Source organism: Pleurodeles waltl, chromosome 6 (assembly GCF_031143425.1).
Source record: "Pleurodeles waltl isolate 20211129_DDA chromosome 6, aPleWal1.hap1.20221129, whole genome shotgun sequence".
Taxonomy (NCBI): Eukaryota; Metazoa; Chordata; class Amphibia; order Caudata; family Salamandridae; genus Pleurodeles; species Pleurodeles waltl.
In genome coordinates this window covers 1,707,630,733-1,707,650,344 of record NC_090445.1, presented here as the reverse complement: position 1 = coordinate 1,707,650,344, position 19,612 = coordinate 1,707,630,733, and the positions used below count along the sequence as shown (strand labels likewise).

The 19,612-nt window shown below is 47.9% G+C and overlaps 1 protein-coding gene across 2 annotated transcripts in view; it reads right to left on the bottom strand.

The window, feature by feature from the left end:
- The window catches only part of DAXX (death domain associated protein), a 166,933-nt gene that overhangs the window by 104,860 nt on the left and 42,461 nt on the right, over positions 1–19,612 (bottom strand). For both annotated transcript variants that reach the window (XM_069241866.1, XM_069241864.1), the window contains exon 4: positions 15,608–15,786. In XM_069241866.1, the coding sequence (XP_069097967.1) occupies positions 15,608–15,786 (179 nt within the window). The remainder of the gene's footprint in view (positions 1–15,607; positions 15,787–19,612) is intronic.

Here is a 19,612-nt window from a genome sequence, read left to right as displayed (position 1 = left end):
CTTTGCCCCCATGCTGTTGGACTCCTGTGCGTGCTCTGCCTGGTCTTCTAAGGGCTCTCTGAGTTGCTGAGAGCCCTCTCTGTCTTCCCCCTCCTGGGTAGAGGCTACCAGGTCCCTCCTGGTCCCGGACATAGTGTTTTGCGCGAGCCACGGCTTGTTGGAGGAATCCAGCGACGCAAACCAGACTGCATTCATCCATCCGATGTGGGACATCATCTGCACCAACCAGGAACCCGCGTCTTCTTTGGTGCAATACTGACTTTGTCTTCCTTTGCACTTTCATCCAGGTTAGCAGGGGCTCCTGTTCTCCCTGGACTCTTCATCGGTTCTTGGACTTGGTCCCCTTCTTCCACAGGTCTTCAGATCTGGGAATCCATCATTGGTGTCTTGTAGTTTTTTCTGGTTCTTGCACGGTCTTCTATCACGACTTCTAGTGTGTATTAGGAAACTTGCTGTGTTTTACTCCTGCTTTCCTGGGCTCTGGGGTGGGGTATTTTACGTACCTTTGGTGTTTTCTTACACTCCCAGCAACCCTCTACACTTGCGTAGGTGGGAAACCGACTTTCGCATTCCACTATTTTAGTATATGGTTTGTGTTCCCCCTAGGCCCATTGCAACCTATTTGCATTATTTTCTGACTATTTATTACCTGTTTTATTCTTGTATATATTGTGTAATTTACTTACCACCTAAGGGAGTATAGTCTACAAAGTATTTTTGGCATTGTGTCACAAAAAAAAAGTACCTTTATTTCTGGTAACACTGAGTATTGTATTTCATGTGTGTGAGTACTGTGTGACTACAGTGGTATTGCAAGAGCTTTGCATGTCTCCTATTTCAGCCTTGGCTGTTCTGCCTACAGCTACCTCTAGAGAGCCTGGCTTCTACACACTGACTACATTTCACTAATAAGGGATACTGGACCTGGGGTAAGGTGTAAGTACCATCACACACAGAGACAATGAGATCTCTCCTGCTGAACGCAGGCCCAAGATTGCGAGTCTCAGCAGTTTAACAGGCACAGAAGGCCATTGCCACTCTACACAGCTGGGGACTGAGTATGTTTTTTTTTCTGTTAAATTACCCCAAATTTACACTAGTCTAAAATACCATATGTTCTATCATTAACTTGGTTATTGTAAGGAAATGCCTCCTTGGCATGGTTGCCCCCTGACTTTTTGCCTTTGCTGATGCTATGTTTACAATTGAAAGTGTGCTGAGGCCTGCTAACCAGGCCCCAGCACCAGTGTTCTTTCCCTAACCTGTACTTTTGTATCCACAATTGGCAGACCCTGGCATCCAGATAAGTCCCTTGTAACTGGTACTTCTAGTACCAAGGGCCCTGATGCCAAGGAAGGTCTCTAAGGGCTGCAGCATGTCTTATGCCACCCTGGAGACCTCTCACTCAGCACAGACACACTGCTTGCCAGCTTGTGTGTGCTAGTGAGAACAAAACGAGTAAGTCGACATGGCACTCCCCTCAGGGTGCCATGCCAGCCTCTCACTGCCTATGCAGTATAGGTAAGACACCCCTCTAGCAGGCCTTACAGCCCTAAGGCAGGGTGCACTATACCATAGGTGAGGGTACCAGTGCATGAGCATGGTACCCCTACAGTGTCTAAACAAAACCTTAGACATTGTAAGTGCAGGGTAGCCATAAGAGTATATGGTCTGGGAGTCTGTCAAACACGAACTCCACAGCACCATAATGGTTACACTGAAAACTGGGAAGTTTGGTATCAAACTTCTCAGCACAATAAATGCACACTGATGCCAGTGTACATTTTATTGTAAAATACACCACAGAGGGCACCATAGAGGTGCCCCCTGAAACCTAACCGACTGTCTGTGTAGGCTGACTAGTTCCAGCAGCCTGCCACACCAGAGACATGTTGCTGGCCCCATGGGGAGAGTGCCTTTGTCACTCTGAGGCCAGTAACAAAGCCTGCACTGGGTGGAGATGCTAACACCTCCCCCAGGCAGGAGCTGTGACACCTGGCGGTGAGCCTCAAAGGCTCACCCCTTTGTCACAGCCCAGCAGGGCACTCCAGCTTAGTGGAGTTGCCCGCCCCCTCCGGCCACGGCCCCCACTTTTGGCGGCAAGGCTGGAGGGAACAAAGAAAGCAACAAGGAGGAGTCACTGGCCAGTCAGGACAGCCCCTAAGGTGTCCTGAGCTGAGGTGACTAACTTTTAGAAATCCTCCATCTTGCAGATGGAGGATTCCCCCAATAGGGTTAGGATTGGGACCCCCTCCCCTTGGGAGGAGGCACAAAGAGGGTGTACCCACCCTCAGGGCTAGTAGCCATTGGCTACTAACCCCCCAGACCTAAACACGCCCTTAAATTTAGTATTTAAGGGCTACCCTGAACCCTAGAAAATTAGATTCCTGCAAACTACAAGAAGAAGGACTGCCTAGCTGAAAACCCCTGCAGAGGAAGACCAGAAGACGACAACTGCCTTGGCTCCAGAAACTCACCGGCCTGTCTCCTGCCTTCCAAAGAACTCTGCTCCAGCGACGCCTTCCAAGGGATCAGCGACCTCTGAATCCTCTGAGGACTGCCCTGCTTCGAAAAAGACAAGAAACTCCCGAGGACAGCGGACCTGCTCCAAAAAGACTGCAACTTTGTCTCAAGAAGCAACTTTAAAGAACCCTGCAACTCCCCGCAAGAAGCGTGAGACTTGCAACACTGCACCCGGCGACCCCGACTCGGCTGGTGTAGAACCAACACCTCAGGGAGGACCCCCGGACTACTCTCCGACTGTGAGTACCAAAACCTGTCCCCCCTGAGCCCCCACAGCGCCGCCTGCAGAGGGAATCCCGAGGCTTCCCCTGACCGCGACCCTCTGAAACCTAAGTCCCGACGCCTGGAAAAGACCCTGCACCCGCAGCCCCCAGGACCTGAAGGACCGGACTTTCACTGCAGAAGTGACCCCCAGGAGTCCCTCTCCCTTGCCCAAGTGGAGGTTTCCCCGAGGAAGCCCCCCCTTGCCTGCCTGCAGCGCTAAAGAGATCCCTTGATCTCTCATAGACTAACATTGCAAACCCGACGCTTGTTTCTACACTGCACCCGGCCGCCCCCGCGCTGCTGAGGGTGAAATTTCTGTGTGGGCTTGTGTCCCCCCCCGGTGCCCTACAAAACCCCCCTGGTCTGCCCTCCGAAGACGCGGGTACTTACCTGCAAGCAGACCGGAACCGGGGCACCCCCTTCTCTCCATTCTAGCCTATGCGTTTTGGGCACCACTTTGAACTCTGCACCTGAGCTGCTGGTGTGGTGACTTTGGGGTTGCTCTGAACCCCCAACGGTGGGCTACCTTGGACCAAGAACTGAACCCTGTAAGTGTCTTACTTACCTGGTAAAACTAACAAAAACTTACCTCCCCCAGGAACTGTGAAAATTGCACTAAGTGTCCACTTTTGAAATAGCTATTTGTCAATAACTTGAAAAGTATACATGCAATTGAAATGATTCAAAGTTCCTAATGTACTTACCTGCAATACCTTTCAAACAAGATATTACATGTTAAATTTGAACCTGTGGTTCTTAAAATAAACTAAGAAAAGATATTTTTCTATAACAAAACCTATTGGCTGGATTTGTCTCTGAGTGTGTGTACCTCATTTATTGTCTATGTGTATGTACACCAAATGCTTAACACTACTCCTTGGATAAGCCTACTGCTCGACCACACTACCACAAAATAGAGCATTAGTATTATCTCTTTTTACCACTATTTTACCTCTAAGGGGAACCCTTGGACTCTGTGCATGCTATTCCTTACTTTGAAATAGCACATACAGAGCCAACTTCCTACATTGGTGGATCAGCGGTGGGGTACAAGACTTTGCATTTGCTGGACTACTCAGCCAATACCTGATCACACGACAAATTCCAAAATTGTCATTAGAAATTGATTTTTGCAATTTGAAAAGTTTTCTAAATTCTTAAAAGTCCTGCTAGGGCCTTGTGTTAGATCCTGTTTTACAAACTTTTAAACTCTAAAAGAAATGCTAAAGTTTGAATTAGAACCTAGAACTAGTTGTAGATTCTTAAAAAGTATTCCAACTTTTAGAAGCAAAATGTCTAGCACACATGTGACTGTGGTGGAACTCGACACCACACCTTACCTCCATCTACAGATGAGAGAGCTAAGGTCACTCTGTAAACTAAAGAAAATAACCATAGGCCCCAAACCTACCAAAATACAGCTCCAGGAGCTTTTGGCAGAGTTTGAAAAGGCCAACCCCTCTGAGGGTGGCAACTCAGAGGAAGAGGATAGTGACTTGGAGGAAAATTCCCCCCTACCAGTCCTATTTAGGGAGAACAGGGTCTCTCAAACCCTGACTCCAAAAATAATAGTCAGAGATGCTGGTTCCCTCACAGGAGAGACCAACACCTCTGAAATCACTGAGGATAACTCCAGTGAAGAGGACATCCAGTTAGCCAGGATGGCCAAAAGATTGGCTTTGGAAAGACAGATCCTAGCCATAGAGAGGGAAAGGCAAGAGATGGGCCTAGGACCCATCAATGGTGGCAGCAACATAAATAGGGTCAGAGATTCTCCTGACATGTTGAAAATCCCTAAAGGGATTGTAACTAAATATGAAGATGGTGATGACATCACCAAATGGTTCACAGCTTTTGAGAGGGCTTGTGTAACCAGAAAAGTGAACAGATCTCACTGGGGTGCTCTCCTTTGGGAAATGTTCACAGGAAAGTGTAGGGATAGACTCCTCACACTCTCTGGAAAAGATGCAGAATCTTATGACCTCATGAAGGGTACCCTGATTGAGGGCTTTGGATTCTCCACTGAGGAGTATAGGATTAGATTCAGGGGGGCTCAAAAATCCTCGAGCCAGACCTGGGTTGACTTTGTAGACTACTCAGTAAAAACACTAGATGGTTGGATTCAAGGCAGTGATGTAAGTAATTATGATGGGCTGTACAATTTATTTGTGAAAGAACACCTGTTAAGTAATTGTTTCAATGATAAACTGCATCAGCATCTGGTAGACCTAGGACCAAATTTCTCCCCAAGAATTGGGAAAGAAGGCGGACCATTGGGTCAAGACTAGGGTGTCCAAAACTTCCACAGGGGGTGACCAAAAGAAAGGGGTCACAAAACCTCCCCAGGGGAAAGGTGGTGAGACAGCCAAAAGTAAAAATAGTCAAGAGTCTTCTAAAGGCCCCCAAAAACCTGCACAGGAGGGTGGGCCCAGAGCCTCTTCACAAAACAATCCTGGGTACAAGGGTAAAAACTTTGATCCCAAAAAGGCCTGGTGTCGAAACTGTAGTCAGTCTGGACACCAAACTGGAGACTAGGCCTGTCCCAAGAAAAGTTCCACTCCAAACTCCAATCCAGGTAACACTGGAATGGCTAGTCTCCAAGTGGGATCAACAGTGTGCCCAGAGCAAATCAGGGTCCACACTGAAGCTACTCTAGTCTCTGAGGGTGGGGTGGATTTAGCCACACTAGCTGCCTGGCCTCCTAACGTGCAAAAATACAGGCAGCAGCTCTTTATTAATGGGACAAGTGTAGAGGGCCTGAGGGATACAGGTGCCAGTGTCACCATGGTGACAGAGAAACTGGTTTCCCCTGGCCAATACCTGACTGGAAAAACTTATACAGTCACCAATGCTGACAATCAAACTAAAGCACATCCCATGGCAATGGTAACTTTAGAATGGGGAGGGGTCAATGGCCTGAAACAGGTGGTGGTCTCCTCAAACATCCCAGTAGACTGTCTGCTTGGAAATGACCTGGAGTCCTCAGCATGGGCTGAGGTAGAACTAAAAACCCATGCAGCCATGCTGGGTATCCCTGAACTGGTGTGTGTAAAAACGAGAGCACAATGCAAGGCACAGGGTGAAAAAGTAGAGCTGGAGTCTGGAAAAATGGCCCAGCCTACCAAGAGAAAAGGAAAGTCAGTTGGGAAACCAACTGCAACACAGTCCGAAAAAGGGAACCTCTCTTCTCAGGAAGAAGTTCTGCCCTCTGAGGGAACTGAGCCTTTGGAGCTTGAACCTTATCAGGTTGAGCTCTTAGGCCCAGGGGGACCCTCAAGGGAGGAGCTGTGTAAGGGACAAGAAACCTGTCCCTCTCTTGAAGGCCTTAGGCAGCAAGCTGCTGAAGAGTCCAAGGGCAAGAAAAATGGAACACATAGGGTCTATTGGGAAGATGGACTCCTGTACACTGAGGCCAGAGACCCCAAACCTGGTACCACTAGGAGAGTGGTAGTGCCTCAGTCGTTCAGAGAGTTTATTCTGACCTTAGCCCATGATATTCCCCTTGCTGGGCATTTGGGACAAACCAAGACGTGGGAGAGGTTAGTCAACCACTTCTACTGGCCCAATATGTCCCAGAAGGTTAAGGAGTTTTGCCTCTCCTGCCCCACCTGTCAATCCAGTGGTAAGACAGGTGGGCACCCAAAGGCCCCCCTCATTCCACTTCCAGTGGTGGGGGTCCCCTTTGAAAGAGTGGGTGTGGACATAGTTGGTCCACTGGAACCTCCCACAGCCTCAGGAAATATGTACATCCTAGTAGTAGTGGATCATGCTACTAGGTATCCTGAAGCTATTCCCCTTAGGTTGACTACTGCTCCTGCAGTAGCCAAGGCCCTCATTGGTATCTTTACCAGAGTGGGTTTCCCTAAGGAGGTGGTGTCTGACAGAGGTACCAACTTCATGTCAGCATACCTAAAACACATGTGGAATGAGTGTGGAGTGACTTACAAATTCACTACACCATACCATCCACAAACTAATGGCTTAGTTGAGAGATTCAACAAGACATTAAAAGGCATGATCATGGGGCTCCCAGAAAAACTCAAAAGGAGATGGGATGTCCTCTTGCCATGTCTGCTTTTTGCTTACAGAGAGGTGCCACAGAAGGGAGTATGATTCTCACCCTTTGAACTTCTGTTTGGCCACCCTGTAAGGGGACCACTTGCTCTTGTTAAAGAAGGCTGGGAGAGACCTCTTCATGAGCCTAAACAAGACATAGTGGACTATGTACTTGGCCTTCGCTCTAGAATGGCAGAGTACATGGAAAAGGCAACCAAAAACCTTGAGGCCAGCCAACAGCTCCAGAAGTTTTGGTATGACCAAAAGGCTGCACTGGTTGAGTTCCAACCAGGACAGAAAGTCTGGGTTCTGGAGACTGTGGCTCCCAGGGCACTCCAGGACAAATGGAGTGGCCCTTACCCAGTGCTAGAAAGGAAGAGTCAGGTCACCTACCTGGTGGACCTGGGCACAAGCAGGAGCCCCAAGAGGGTGATCCATGTGAACCGCCTTAAGCTCTTCCATGACAGGGCTGATGTGAATCTGTTGATGGTAACAGATGAGGATCAGGAGGCAGAGAGTGAACCTCTCCCTGATCTTCTGTCATCAGACCCAAAAGATGGCTTAGTAGATGGGGTGATCTACTCAGACACCCTCTCTGGCCAACAGCAAGCTGATTGTAGGAGAGTCCTACAACAGTTTCCTGAACTCTTCTCCTTAACCCCTGGTCAGACACACCTGTGTACCCATGATGTGGACACAGGAGACAGCATGCCTGTCAAAAACAAAATCTTTAGACAGTCTGACCATGTTAAGGAAAGCATTAAGGTGGAAGTCCACAAGATGCTGGAATTGGGAGTAATTGAGCGCTCTGACAGCCCCTGGGCTAGCCCAGTGGTCTTAGTCCCCAAACCTCACACCAAAGATGGAAAGAAAGAGATGAGGTTTTGTGTGGACTACAGAGGGCTCAATTCTGTCACCAAGACAGATGCTCATCCAATTCCTAGAGCTGATGAGCTCATAGATAAATTAGGTGCTGCCAAATTCTTAAGTACCTTTGACTTGACAGCAGGGTACTGGCAAATAAAAATGGCACCTGGAGCAAAAGAGAAAACAGCATTCTCCACACCTGATGGGCATTATCAGTTTACTGTTATGCCCTTTGGTTTAAAGAATGCCCCTGCCACCTTCCAAAGGTTGGTGAATCAAGTCCTTGCTGGCTTGGAGTCCTTTAGCACAGCTTATCTTGATGATATTGCTGTCTTTAGCTCCACCTGCAGGATCACCTGGTCCACCTGAAGAAGGTTTTGAAGGCTCTGCAATCTGCAGGCCTCTCTATCAAGGCATCCAAATGCCAGATAGGGCAGGGAACTGTGGTTTACTTGGGACACCTTGTAGGTGGAGGCCAAGTTCAGCCACTCCAACCCAAGATCCAGACTATTCTGGACTGGGTGGCTCCAAAAACCCAGACTCAAGTCAGGGCATTCCTTGGCTTGACTGGGTATTACAGGAGGTTTGTGAAGGGATATGGATCCATTGTGACAGCCCTCACTGAACTCACCTCCAAGAAAATGCCCAAGAAAGTGAACTGGACTGTGGAATGCCAACAGGCCTTTGACACCCTGAAACAAGCAATGTGCTCAGCACCAGTTCTAAAAGCTCCAGATTATTCTAAGCAGTTCATTGTGCAGACAGATGCCTCTGAACATGGGATAGGGGCAGTTTTGTCCCAAACAAATGATGATGGCCTTGACCAGCCTGTTGCTTTCATTAGCAGGAGGTTACTCCCCAGGGAGCAGCGTTGGAGTGCCATTGAGAGGGAGGCCTTTGCTGTGGTTTGGTCCCTGAAGAAGCTGAGACCATACCTCTTTGGGACTCACTTCCTAGTTCAAACTGACCACAGACCTTTCAAATGGCTGATGCAAATGAAAGGTGAAAATCCTAAACTGTTGAGGTGGTCCATCTCCCTACAGGGAATGGACTTTATAGTGGAACACAGACCTGGGACTGCCCATGCCAATGCAGATGGCCTTTCCAGGTTCTTCCACTTAGAAAATGAAGACTCTCTTGGGAAAGGTTAGTCTCATCCTCTTTCGTTTGGGGGGGGGGGGGGTTGTGTAAGGAAATGCCTCCTTGGCATGGTTGCCCCCTGACTTTTTGCCTTTGCTGATGCTATGTTTACAATTGAAAGTGTGCTGAGGCCTGCTAACCAGGCCCCAGCACCAGTGTTCTTTCCCTAACCTGTACTTTTGTATCCACAATTGGCAGACCCTGGCATCCAGATAAGTCCCTTGTAACTGGTACTTCTAGTACCAAGGGCCCTGATGCCAAGGAAGGTCTCTAAGGGCTGCAGCATGTCTTATGCCACCCTGGAGACCTCTCACTCAGCACAGACACACTGCTTGCCAGCTTGTGTGTGCTAGTGAGAACAAAACGAGTAAGTCGACATGGCACTCCCCTCAGGGTGCCATGCCAGCCTCTCACTGCCTATGCAGTATAGGTAAGACACCCCTCTAGCAGGCCTTACCGCCCTAAGGCAGGGTGCACTATACCATAGGTGAGGGTACCAGTGCATGAGCATGGTACCCCTACAGTGTCTAAACAAAACCTTAGACATTGTAAGTGCAGGGTAGCCATAAGAGTATATGGTCTGGGAGTCTGTCAAACACGAACTCCACAGCACCATAATGGTTACACTGAAAACTGGGAAGTTTGGTATCAAACTTCTCAGCACAATAAATGCACACTGATGCCAGTGTACATTTTAATGTAAAATACACCACAGAGGGCACCTTAGAGGTGCCCCCTGAAACCTAACCGACTGTCTGTGTAGGCTGACTAGTTCCAGCAGCCTGCCACACCAGAGACATGTTGCTGGCCCCATGGGGAGAGTGCCTTTGTCACTCTGAGGCCAGTAACAAAGCCTGCACTGGGTGGAGATGCTAACACCTCCCCCAGGCAGGAGCTGTGACACCTGGCGGTGAGCCTCAAAGGCTCACCCCTTTGTCACAGCCCAGCAGGGCACTCCAGCTAGTGGAGTTGCCCGCCTCCTCCGGCCACGGCCCCCACTTTTGGCGGCAAGGCTGGAGGGAACAAAGAAAGCAACAAGGAGGAGTCACTGGCCAGTCAGGACAGCCCCTAAGGTGTCCTGAGCTGAGGTGACTAACTTTTAGAAATCCTCCATCTTGCAGATGGAGGATTCCCCCAATAGGGTTAGGATTGTGACCCCCTCCCCTTGGGAGGAGGCACAAAGAGGGTGTACCCACCCTCAGGGCTAGTAGCCATTGGCTACTAACCCCCCAGACCTAAACACGCCCTTAAATTTAGTATTTAAGGGCTACCCTGAACCCTAGAAAATTAGATTCCTGCAAACTACAAGAAGAAGGACTGCCTAGCTGAAAACCCCTGCAGAGGAAGACCAGAAGACGACAACTGCCTTGGCTCCAGAAACTCACCGGCCTGTCTCCTGCCTTCCAAAGAACTCTGCTCCAGCGACGCCTTCCAAGGGAACAGCGACCTCTGAATCCTCTGAGGACTGCCCTGCTTCGAAAAAGACAAGAAACTCCCGAGGACAGCGGACCTGCTCCAAAAAGACTGCAACTTTGTCTCAAGAAGCAACTTTAAAGAACCCTGCAACTCCCCGCAAGAAGCGTGAGACTTGCAACACTGCACCCGGCGACCCCGACTCGGCTGGTGGAGAACCAACACCTCAGGGAGGACCCCCGGACTACTCTCCGACTGTGAGTACCAAAACCTGTCCCCCCTGAGCCCCCACAGCGCCGCCTGCAGAGGGAATCCTGAGGCTTCCCCTGACCGCGACCCTCTGAAATCTAAGTCCCGACGCCTGGAAAAGACCCTGCACCCGCAGCCCCCAGGACCTGAAGGACCGGACTTTCACTGCAGAAGTGACCCCCAGGAGTCCCTCTCCCTTGCCCAAGTGGAGGTTTCCCCGAGGAAGCCCCCCCTTGCCTGCCTGCAGCGCTAAAGAGATCCCTTGATCTCTCATAGACTAACATTGCAAACCCGACGCTTGTTTCTACACTGCACCCGGCCGCCCCCGCGCTGCTGAGGGTGAAATTTCTGTGTGGGCTTGTGTCCCCCCCCCCGGTGCCCTACAAAACCCCCCTGGTCTGCCCTCCAAAGACGCGGGTACTTACCTGCAAGCAGACCGGAACCGGGGCACCCCCTTCTCTCCATTCTAGCCTATGCGTTTTGGGCACCACTTTGAACTCTGCACCTGACCGGCCCTGAGCTGCTGGTGTGGTGACTTTGGGGTTGCTCTGATCCCCCAACGGTGGGCTACCTTGGACCAAGAACTGAACCCTGTAAGTGTCTTACTTACCTGGTAAAACTAACAAAAACTTACCTCCCCCAGGAACTGTGAAAATTGCACTAAGTGTCCACTTTTGAAATAGCTATTTGTCAATAACTTGAAAAGTATACATGCAATTGAAATGATTCAAAGTTCCTAATGTACTTACCTGCAATACCTTTCAAACAAGATATTACATGTTAAATTTAAACCTGTGGTTCTTAAAATAAACTAAGAAAATATATTTTTCTATAACAAAACCTATTGGCTGGATTTGTCTCTGAGTGTGTGTACCTCATTTATTGTCTATGTGTATGTACAACAAATGCTTAACACTACTCCTTGGATAAGCCTACTGCTCGACCACACTACCACAAAATAGAGCATTAGTATTATCTCTTTTTACCACTATTTTACCTCTAAGGGGAACCCTTGGACTCTGTGCATGCCATTCCTTACTTTGAAATAGCACATACAGAGCCAACTTCCTACAGTTATGGTCTGCCTTGAGCTGGCATCTTTACAGCACCCTCATCTGGAAGTTCATCTGTGCTCTGGTTGCAGAAGCCTCCCACTTTATGTCTGTTTTTTGATGCAACAAGACAACTAGTCACTTAATTCCCCAAGTGATCAGGCCTCTAGCACCTTTGTAAGTACCTAGTAAGTGGTACCTTTGGTACCTACGGGATAGGTACTAAAGAGGGTCCCTAAGAGCTGCAGCATAACTTTTGCCACTCTAAGGGACAAAGCACCAAACTTACACAGACTGCCAATGCAAGCTGTGTGACAAGGTGCTCTAAAAAGTGAAAACACAGCATGATACACGTGTGTGTCGTGTCCCCTAACACTGCCTGTAATGTATGTAAGTCACCCCAACAGAAGGCCTTTCAGCCCTAAAGCAGGGTGCATTATAGATGGTGACCTATCTGCATTAGCAAATTTGTCCCTACTATGTCTTTGTAGATTCTTATACATAGTAAGTGAAAAGGGAAGGCATTTTAAATACATGTGCTGGACAATGGTCAATATGAGTTACACAGCTACATGAGGGCTTCACTGAAAATATAGATGTTTGGTAGCAAACATCTTGTATGGATACACCCTCACTGATTCCACTGATGGATTTATTAATACATGCACACAGAGAGCACCTTAGAGGTGCCCCCTGAAAACCTACCAACTGCTGGTGTGCTGACCAACAGAAGAGTGTCTGCCCCCCGCCCCTCTCTTCCCCCCAAAAGGGTGAGAGCTTTTGCTCTCAGGCAGTCGGGAACAAACTCTGGTAGGGGGAACCTGCTCTGGCAGGGGTGTTACACACCCCTCTAAACAGGAAGACCTCCAAATATGCATTACGAGGCAGGGGAGCTTCAAAGAGCCCACCGCCTTTGGTATGCAGATCTGGCTTCATTCAGGGGTGAGAGGATGCCAGCACCCCTGACCCAGGGCCCATTTGGCGCCTGGACAGTCAGGAAAATTAGCTATGCAGGAGTGTTGCACTGGCAGGCTGGACGCACTTCTAGGGTCACACTCCTAGGGTGACCAGCCGGAAGTTAACCCAACCTTAGGAATTCTGCCATTTTGTGAGTGGTAGAATTAGGAATTCTGGGACAGGGAGGCCCACTCCCAAAAGGAAGTCATCATTTAGGGGGCGTAGTGACTCCTGGGGTAAGTAGGCAATGGCTACTAGCCCTCACTCCCCTTAACACTGCTAAATCTAGTACTAAATTATACCAGGACCTCAGATCCTACTGGACACAAAAGAAGAACTTGATAAAAAATTTTTTTAAAAGGCTGACCCGAGGAGTACGACTAACTTGGCACCAACCCTGCCAGCCTCCTTGCTGTACCCGACCCTTGTTCAGCAACTGACCTGTCCTACCGCTGTGCAGACTCCAAGAAATCCAGAGAGATGCCAGTGCTTCGCAAATTGCCAGAAGAATCTTCCTTGGAGCAAAGGAGCTGCTTGCCTGATTCTGCAGGTACCCATAGAAGACGAGCCAGGACCATCAAAACCCAATACTGAACACCACCACAGCATCCGAGCCTCCTAGTCCTAGCTGAAGTGGGTTAACTGTTTCAGCATGGTTCCCAAGCCCTCCAGAGACAAAACCCACCTTGAGTTTGCCCACTGTGGACTTTCCACCAGAGCTGCAGCCTGTCTGCAGGCCCCCCTTTACAGTGAATGCCTCTGGTGACACAGCCCAAAAGTCCACTGCACCTCTGTACCCAACCACCCCAGACAGAGGAGATGAGGACAACGGGTGTCCTTACGTCCCTAAGCCTCATGAGACCTGAGTCACTTATTGGTTCAGTCAGATGAGATCCGAGCCACTTGTTGGTTCCTTTGGACTGGAGCCCCAGTCCATGGCTGCAGCCTGTTTCTGTGGGCCCCCTCTACCATGACCGCCCCGGTGATGGAAACCCGACGATCCAAGACACCTCTTCACCCGGCCGTCCCCAACCAAGAAGAAGAGGACCACTGGGGCCCCTAAATCCATGAGCATCACAAGAACTGACCCGACCAACGCCTCCCTACCCTTACCCCCCTGCAGTGGCTCATCCAGACTGGACCTTAAGACTCTACCTGCAGCATCTTTGTAATTGAACCATTTCCACTGAAATGAATGGGGCACCTGATGCCTTAGCACACCTCTGAACCAGGACGCCCCTGACCCCACCCTCTTCGCCCCACTGAGCTGACCTGTTAGTGTGGCCTTCGACCTTGCTCATACTCACCTTACACCTTAAGTCCTGGAGAACAATCCTGTAAGTTGCCGTGGAATACTTGTCTGCCATACATGTTTTTTCTACCATAAAGGTAAAATTGCGGATGCAGACTTTTGAAACCTGTAAAAATTTGTAACTCAAAGTACTGACCTGATTACAATGATCTTTGCACCTAAATTTATATAAAAGTGTGTATTATTTAATAATTGGTGTTGACTTTCTTTGTTGTGTGTCTCTCATACTGCCTATGTGTGTGCATTACATGCTTAGCACTACCCTCCGACATGCCTACTCGCTCACACTATCACAAGAGAGAGCTTTGGGGTGTCATTTGTGTCTTTGTAATAACTCTGGGGTTTACTCTTTACACAGTGTCCCTCTTTTGTGGTCCACTGTATAAAGACCCAGTTTCCTACAACCTGTCCTTAATGAACCGTGTTCTTCCTCTACATCCTGGCAAAAAGATGACATTTCAACCTAACCCCATATTGTTCAAGGATCATGGATACCTTATCAAGAAGGTTAGTGATTCCTGTATATGCATATGAATGTTACAATATCACAACGATCTGAAAGGGTACTACTCCCCGTGTGATAGGTCTTAGTAATCTACTCCATTAATGTACCTCACCTTAGTCAATATGTTCAACAATGGTGTCCTTGAAGCACTAGCTATCGTGTCAAGTGTCAGGGTCTGCTCTGCCTCATCTTACTTGGCAATAGGAGTGTTTGCAGTTAGCTGGGTATTGCGGGCCCAGGGAGTTCTATGACCCTAGCTGGGAGGAGAGAGACCGTGACTCAATAAGCTCAAACTACAGTTCAAGAAACGTTGTCCATGACCCGACGGCTTTTCCCGGTTCAGGCCTGGTATTCTTCCTCAAGCAGTGATTAACTGGTAGCACATTCCTCTTTTGAGCGCTGAGCAAACCTGGCTCCTCTCAAGTCAAGGAAGCTTTGGAAGGCGACACACATTTGGCCCCGGAGTGACACCATCTGCTGTGGCTGACATCTTCCGGAAGGGGGCAATGGCGCACTTTCCTTAGGCTGCCACAGATCTCAGACACCCGACCAAGGACATTTAAGAGAGCCTACTCTGGTTTACTCTGCGCAATCTAACCTTTCCACAACACAAAATGTATCCAAGTATCAAACTAGTGTGCAGGTATGTTTAAATGCCTTTTGTTTTCAGGTAATTTTGCAAGAATCCTTAATAATAACAAATACTCAGATTTCTTTTGTTTAATTTCGTATTTTCTCACATCCAGAGTTTTCTTCAATCTGCTTCTTCCTTCACTCTTATTCTACTTTGCACTCTGGAGCCAGGTGTAGTAACACATAGGGGGAAAGCCCTTTCTTCTCACAAACAGGAAATCGACCAGCCACCAAGAAGACCTGACATTGATACTAGCTGGCATATAAAGTGAAAACAACAGAAAAATTAACTGAAGAAATTCATGAGACCGATAAATCTCACCACAGCAAAAGGTCTCCCCATTGTAATCCCCTTAAACCTGGTAAGCTCTACAATAAACTAATGATAAAAAAAACACACTAGAAAGGGAATGCCACTTCCAACAATAGGTCTAAAATAAAGCAATCAAAGACTGTTGCTGGAACCATTGGCAATGTGTCATCACAAAAGGGTAGGGAGGGAAGATTTGGTAAAGATAATACCTGCAGCCTAAACCCCTGTAAGTCATGGCAAGATTAACTGATGTGGGGATTGTTAAGCGCTATTAGAATGAGTCTGAAGCATCCTTGAACAATGCATGGACACCATTTCAGTACCTTGACTCCTCTCCTCAGTTGCATGGAACCTCGTCGCCTTCTCCGATCCATCTCTTCCTCACCTTCATCCTGCATCACGGCATACTTTCTAACCACTTCATCAAGATGTGTAAGTGCTACTGAGCGGTTTTCTCGCAAGCGGCGAGCAAGGGTAGGGTCCATCAGGGCTGGGTCAGTCCCTAGGTGGGAGAGAAATAGAAAGCGTTAATCATCACAGTCACACCCGTTCTATTAGGAACAACTACAAGATGGCACAAGAGGGCTGGTGCCAGGACACCTGTCACGTATTTAAAGCATCACAACATACTGAAGATTCTGCAAAGAAGCCAGTGAGTGGGAGTGTCTGTTGTCTCGCAGGCTCTGCTCCAGCTCACACACAGCACCTGTGCCATGTGTGAGCAAATACTTTATAGACAGGTGGGGATGAATTACTAAGAACGAAGTTACAATGGTTGTTAACTGTCTTAATCATATATCTCTATTATTTCATCTGCCATAAGCATCAGAATCCCTGAAGAGGAGGTCTTCACCCTTCCAGCAACTATTCTCAGAAGTAGTCACCCAATTGGAAAGAGGGAGGAAAGCTTGGGAGAGCTTTAAAATGTTTTGAGCTGCAAGTTTTTCAGAACGACAAACTTAGCTGAAAACTGTTACTGAGTACACATATTGGTCACTTAGCTCTCAGTGAAGAAGAGATGGTACAGGATAAAGATTTAGATACCGAATGAAACAGGACGTAATAACGTTTAAGGTCAGTCAGTATTTTATCTTTTAAGTAGAAATAACTTGATTAACAGAACAGTTTGAAGTAGGATATACAAAGTTAATGATATATAACCCATATATTTTCATAGCTTGCACATTCTAGTGCTAGATGAACAAGTTACTTAACTTCAGTAACAAATTATCTGGTAGAGACATGTTCTAGATGCAGATTCCTTTTCTCATAATTTAACCCAGGCGTCAGACTGGATCCAGAGATTTTTCTTCAAGCAGTACCCTTGCGTGCCGTCAGTCAACTCCACGTTCGTTGCCGTGATGACGTGGTTGTATATAGGCCCCACCCTGGTGTGGCGACGTCGGTTCTTTTCTTTCCAAACCACCCTACACATGTATCCCAAAAAGAGATACCCTCATTCGCTTTATGACTCTTGTCGAACTTTTTGACTTCTTGGTGCGTCGCAATATCTTCCTGTAAGACCGGATTCAAGCCGTGCGAGTCCTCTCACCACATGATGTTGGTGACAGATCCGCACCTTGTGGTGTCTGGAGCGTGACCACGACCCGAAGTTGTGCACTGACTGCTGGGCTACGAACCGAAAGGCTCTGAGCGAGCGTTCCCTTAAGCTTGCGGCGGCCCGGTTGTCGGCTCTGCGTCGCCCCCGGTCTTGCTCAAGAGGAAGGTCACAAGACCGTTTGCGATGCCATCACCACTCATCCTCGTCCCACTCCAAGCCCATGGGACATTCGGGTCACAAGAAGAAGTCAAATAAGAACAAGCGTTTGACTTCACCCTGTCGCTAGCCCGATGCGAGGCAGCAGGAGTGTCGTCCTTGTAAGCCTCTGTCCTCAGAACCTGCTTCTGGGTCGACTCCACACCGCCCTGAGTTTCTGGGAGCTGGAGTCACCCCTGCCCAATTCAAGGAGTTTCATGAGGCCATGCACCTCATATCTGGGCAGACCAATCCTCCTGTGACACCACACGGCTCAGAACGGTTGGCAGGGGCCCCCTCGGGTTCCGCACCAGTGGCTTCAGCCTCTGTCCAGAGGGCACACCAGGATCCGTCTCTGGATCCGAGCCGACGCCAGTCAAGCCATTGTGCCCTTCCCTGGCACCTGGGCAGCAGTTGACACACTCGGCGTCGATTGGGCCCATAATCGACATTGATCCCATACTCATTCCTGACTCCGCAGCAACAGATGTCAGGGCACTTCGTGTTTATCAGTTCATTCCTCCGTGTGTTTTATGGCTTCGGTGTCTTGTTCCAAGCCATCAAGCATAAGCCGGACCAGGATAATTGGCAATAGTTCAATTTATTCTTGGAATGAAGTATCCATTAGAACAACAAAACCAGCAAACAACAGCCAACACGTGTTTCGTCCTGTGAGATAAATAGTCTCAAAGACTTCATCAGGGCTGTAAAAAATACAAGTTGTGACCATGATTAAAGTCAAAATCACTCATAATGGATAACCAGTACCAACACCCATGTGACTTTCGTGGAAGACCTTAACTCCAAGAGTGAAATATTTGTGAGCAATAAAAATAATAATAAATTGGACATGAAGCCACCATTAGATAAGCTAGCTGCACAGCAACAGAGCTATGCCTGATGTTTATAAAGTAAATCGTTGACATAGAGGGTAATATTATAGTGCCAAAGGAAAAACATGACGGAAGTCATGACACCCGCGTGAATATCCTAAAACTTATCCATGATTACATAAAAATCACCCATTATATAAAGACCAGCAGTGCATTTATAAGATCCCAAAGAAATGCCAAGCAAGCAAATCTCCTAAGTCTGACAAAGAAATATCGTCATAAGAGAAGAGAAATCACTCCTAGGATGTAGGAAGGCATACCTTAAGCAGCAACTAAATAGGGCATCAATTCCATAAATGCCTAAATGGCTATCCTGAAGTCCCAAAAGAAGTGTACATCTACAAGTATAGAATTCAATGGTACCCCGTTAGCATAGTTTTGTCACCAAAATCAAAGAAAGTGACTAAAGGAGTAGTACAGTCATAAAAAAAAAACACCTACCCCATAAAACAAAGCCCATTTAGATATGGTATTGGTTGTGTACTTATCACAGCATATTTTAATGTGATAGGAGAAACACTGTTTCCTGTACAAGCTTCATGGTATTTACAGTTTGTAATTTAGGCACTTCCATGCGTCTTTCTTTCAGATTTTTTTAAATTTTTTTTTTTATTTAGTGCGCTTCCCAAGCATCTTCAGGGAGCATTTAACCTCCCAGTGGAGGAGATTCCTGCTCTCGCTCATTTAAACGTGGACAGAAGGAAGGGGAGCAAGGACGCGCGGCCTCCAACCGCACTGCCCTCTTTCTACTTCAACGTGTACAGGTGTGACTTGTTGATTTGTCAATCTCTGCAACTGCAGGCTATTTTAAAGGTGAAGAGACGAGTTACATTTCTCTGCCTCACGCCTTCGTTTCAACATGCTCCCCGACCACTCCCTGGGAGGTGAGAGCTCCCCCAAGTGTGGAAAATAAAGCAGAGGTTCTGTCTACAGTTTTGCAAGTCCTCTCGCCATGCTCTATTAAATATAACTCTGCTGTTTTAGCTGAAATTTGACCTGCTTTGGTGTTTCATCTGCATCACTCCCCCCGACTGCTCTAGATTAGTAGAATTGTCTCTTTTTTTCCTGCACACTGCTAATTTTACTCTCCTGAGGTAATTATAACTGCTTGGCAGACAATGTACAAAGATTATGACGACGCCATACAGGGCTACTATTATGACAACGTTACTGGATCTTTAGAGGAAAATTTGGTGGAAGAGCTTGACCCATGGGTGTAACAGTCAGTTAAAGACCTCATGAAAGCCAATTGACCTCTTAAATGCTAACTATGTGGTTTTACCCAACAACAGGGCTGGATACCTTCAAACCCGACTGACAGCTGAAGGCAGCAATTTGACAGCCACTGACAAGCACAGTTCAAAAACCCCCAAAGGCCTCTACGCGGAGGCTTTAGATAAATTGACAACTTCTATGGCCAGAGACCACGCTTACAGCATTGCTTTGGGACTCTATTCATGAGGTGAGGAATCCACAGGTAGCTAATGTATCCACCAGAAAAGTCGTTACCGAAGGTAAGTAACTCGTTCTTCTGATGGATACAACTACCTGTGGATTCCTCACCTCATGAATAGAGTCCCAAAGCAGTACCACGCCCGGCGGTGGGTGCCTAAATGGTCAAACCAAGAAATCCTGCAGCACTGACCGTGCAAAATGGCCGTCCCTTCTAACCTCAGAAT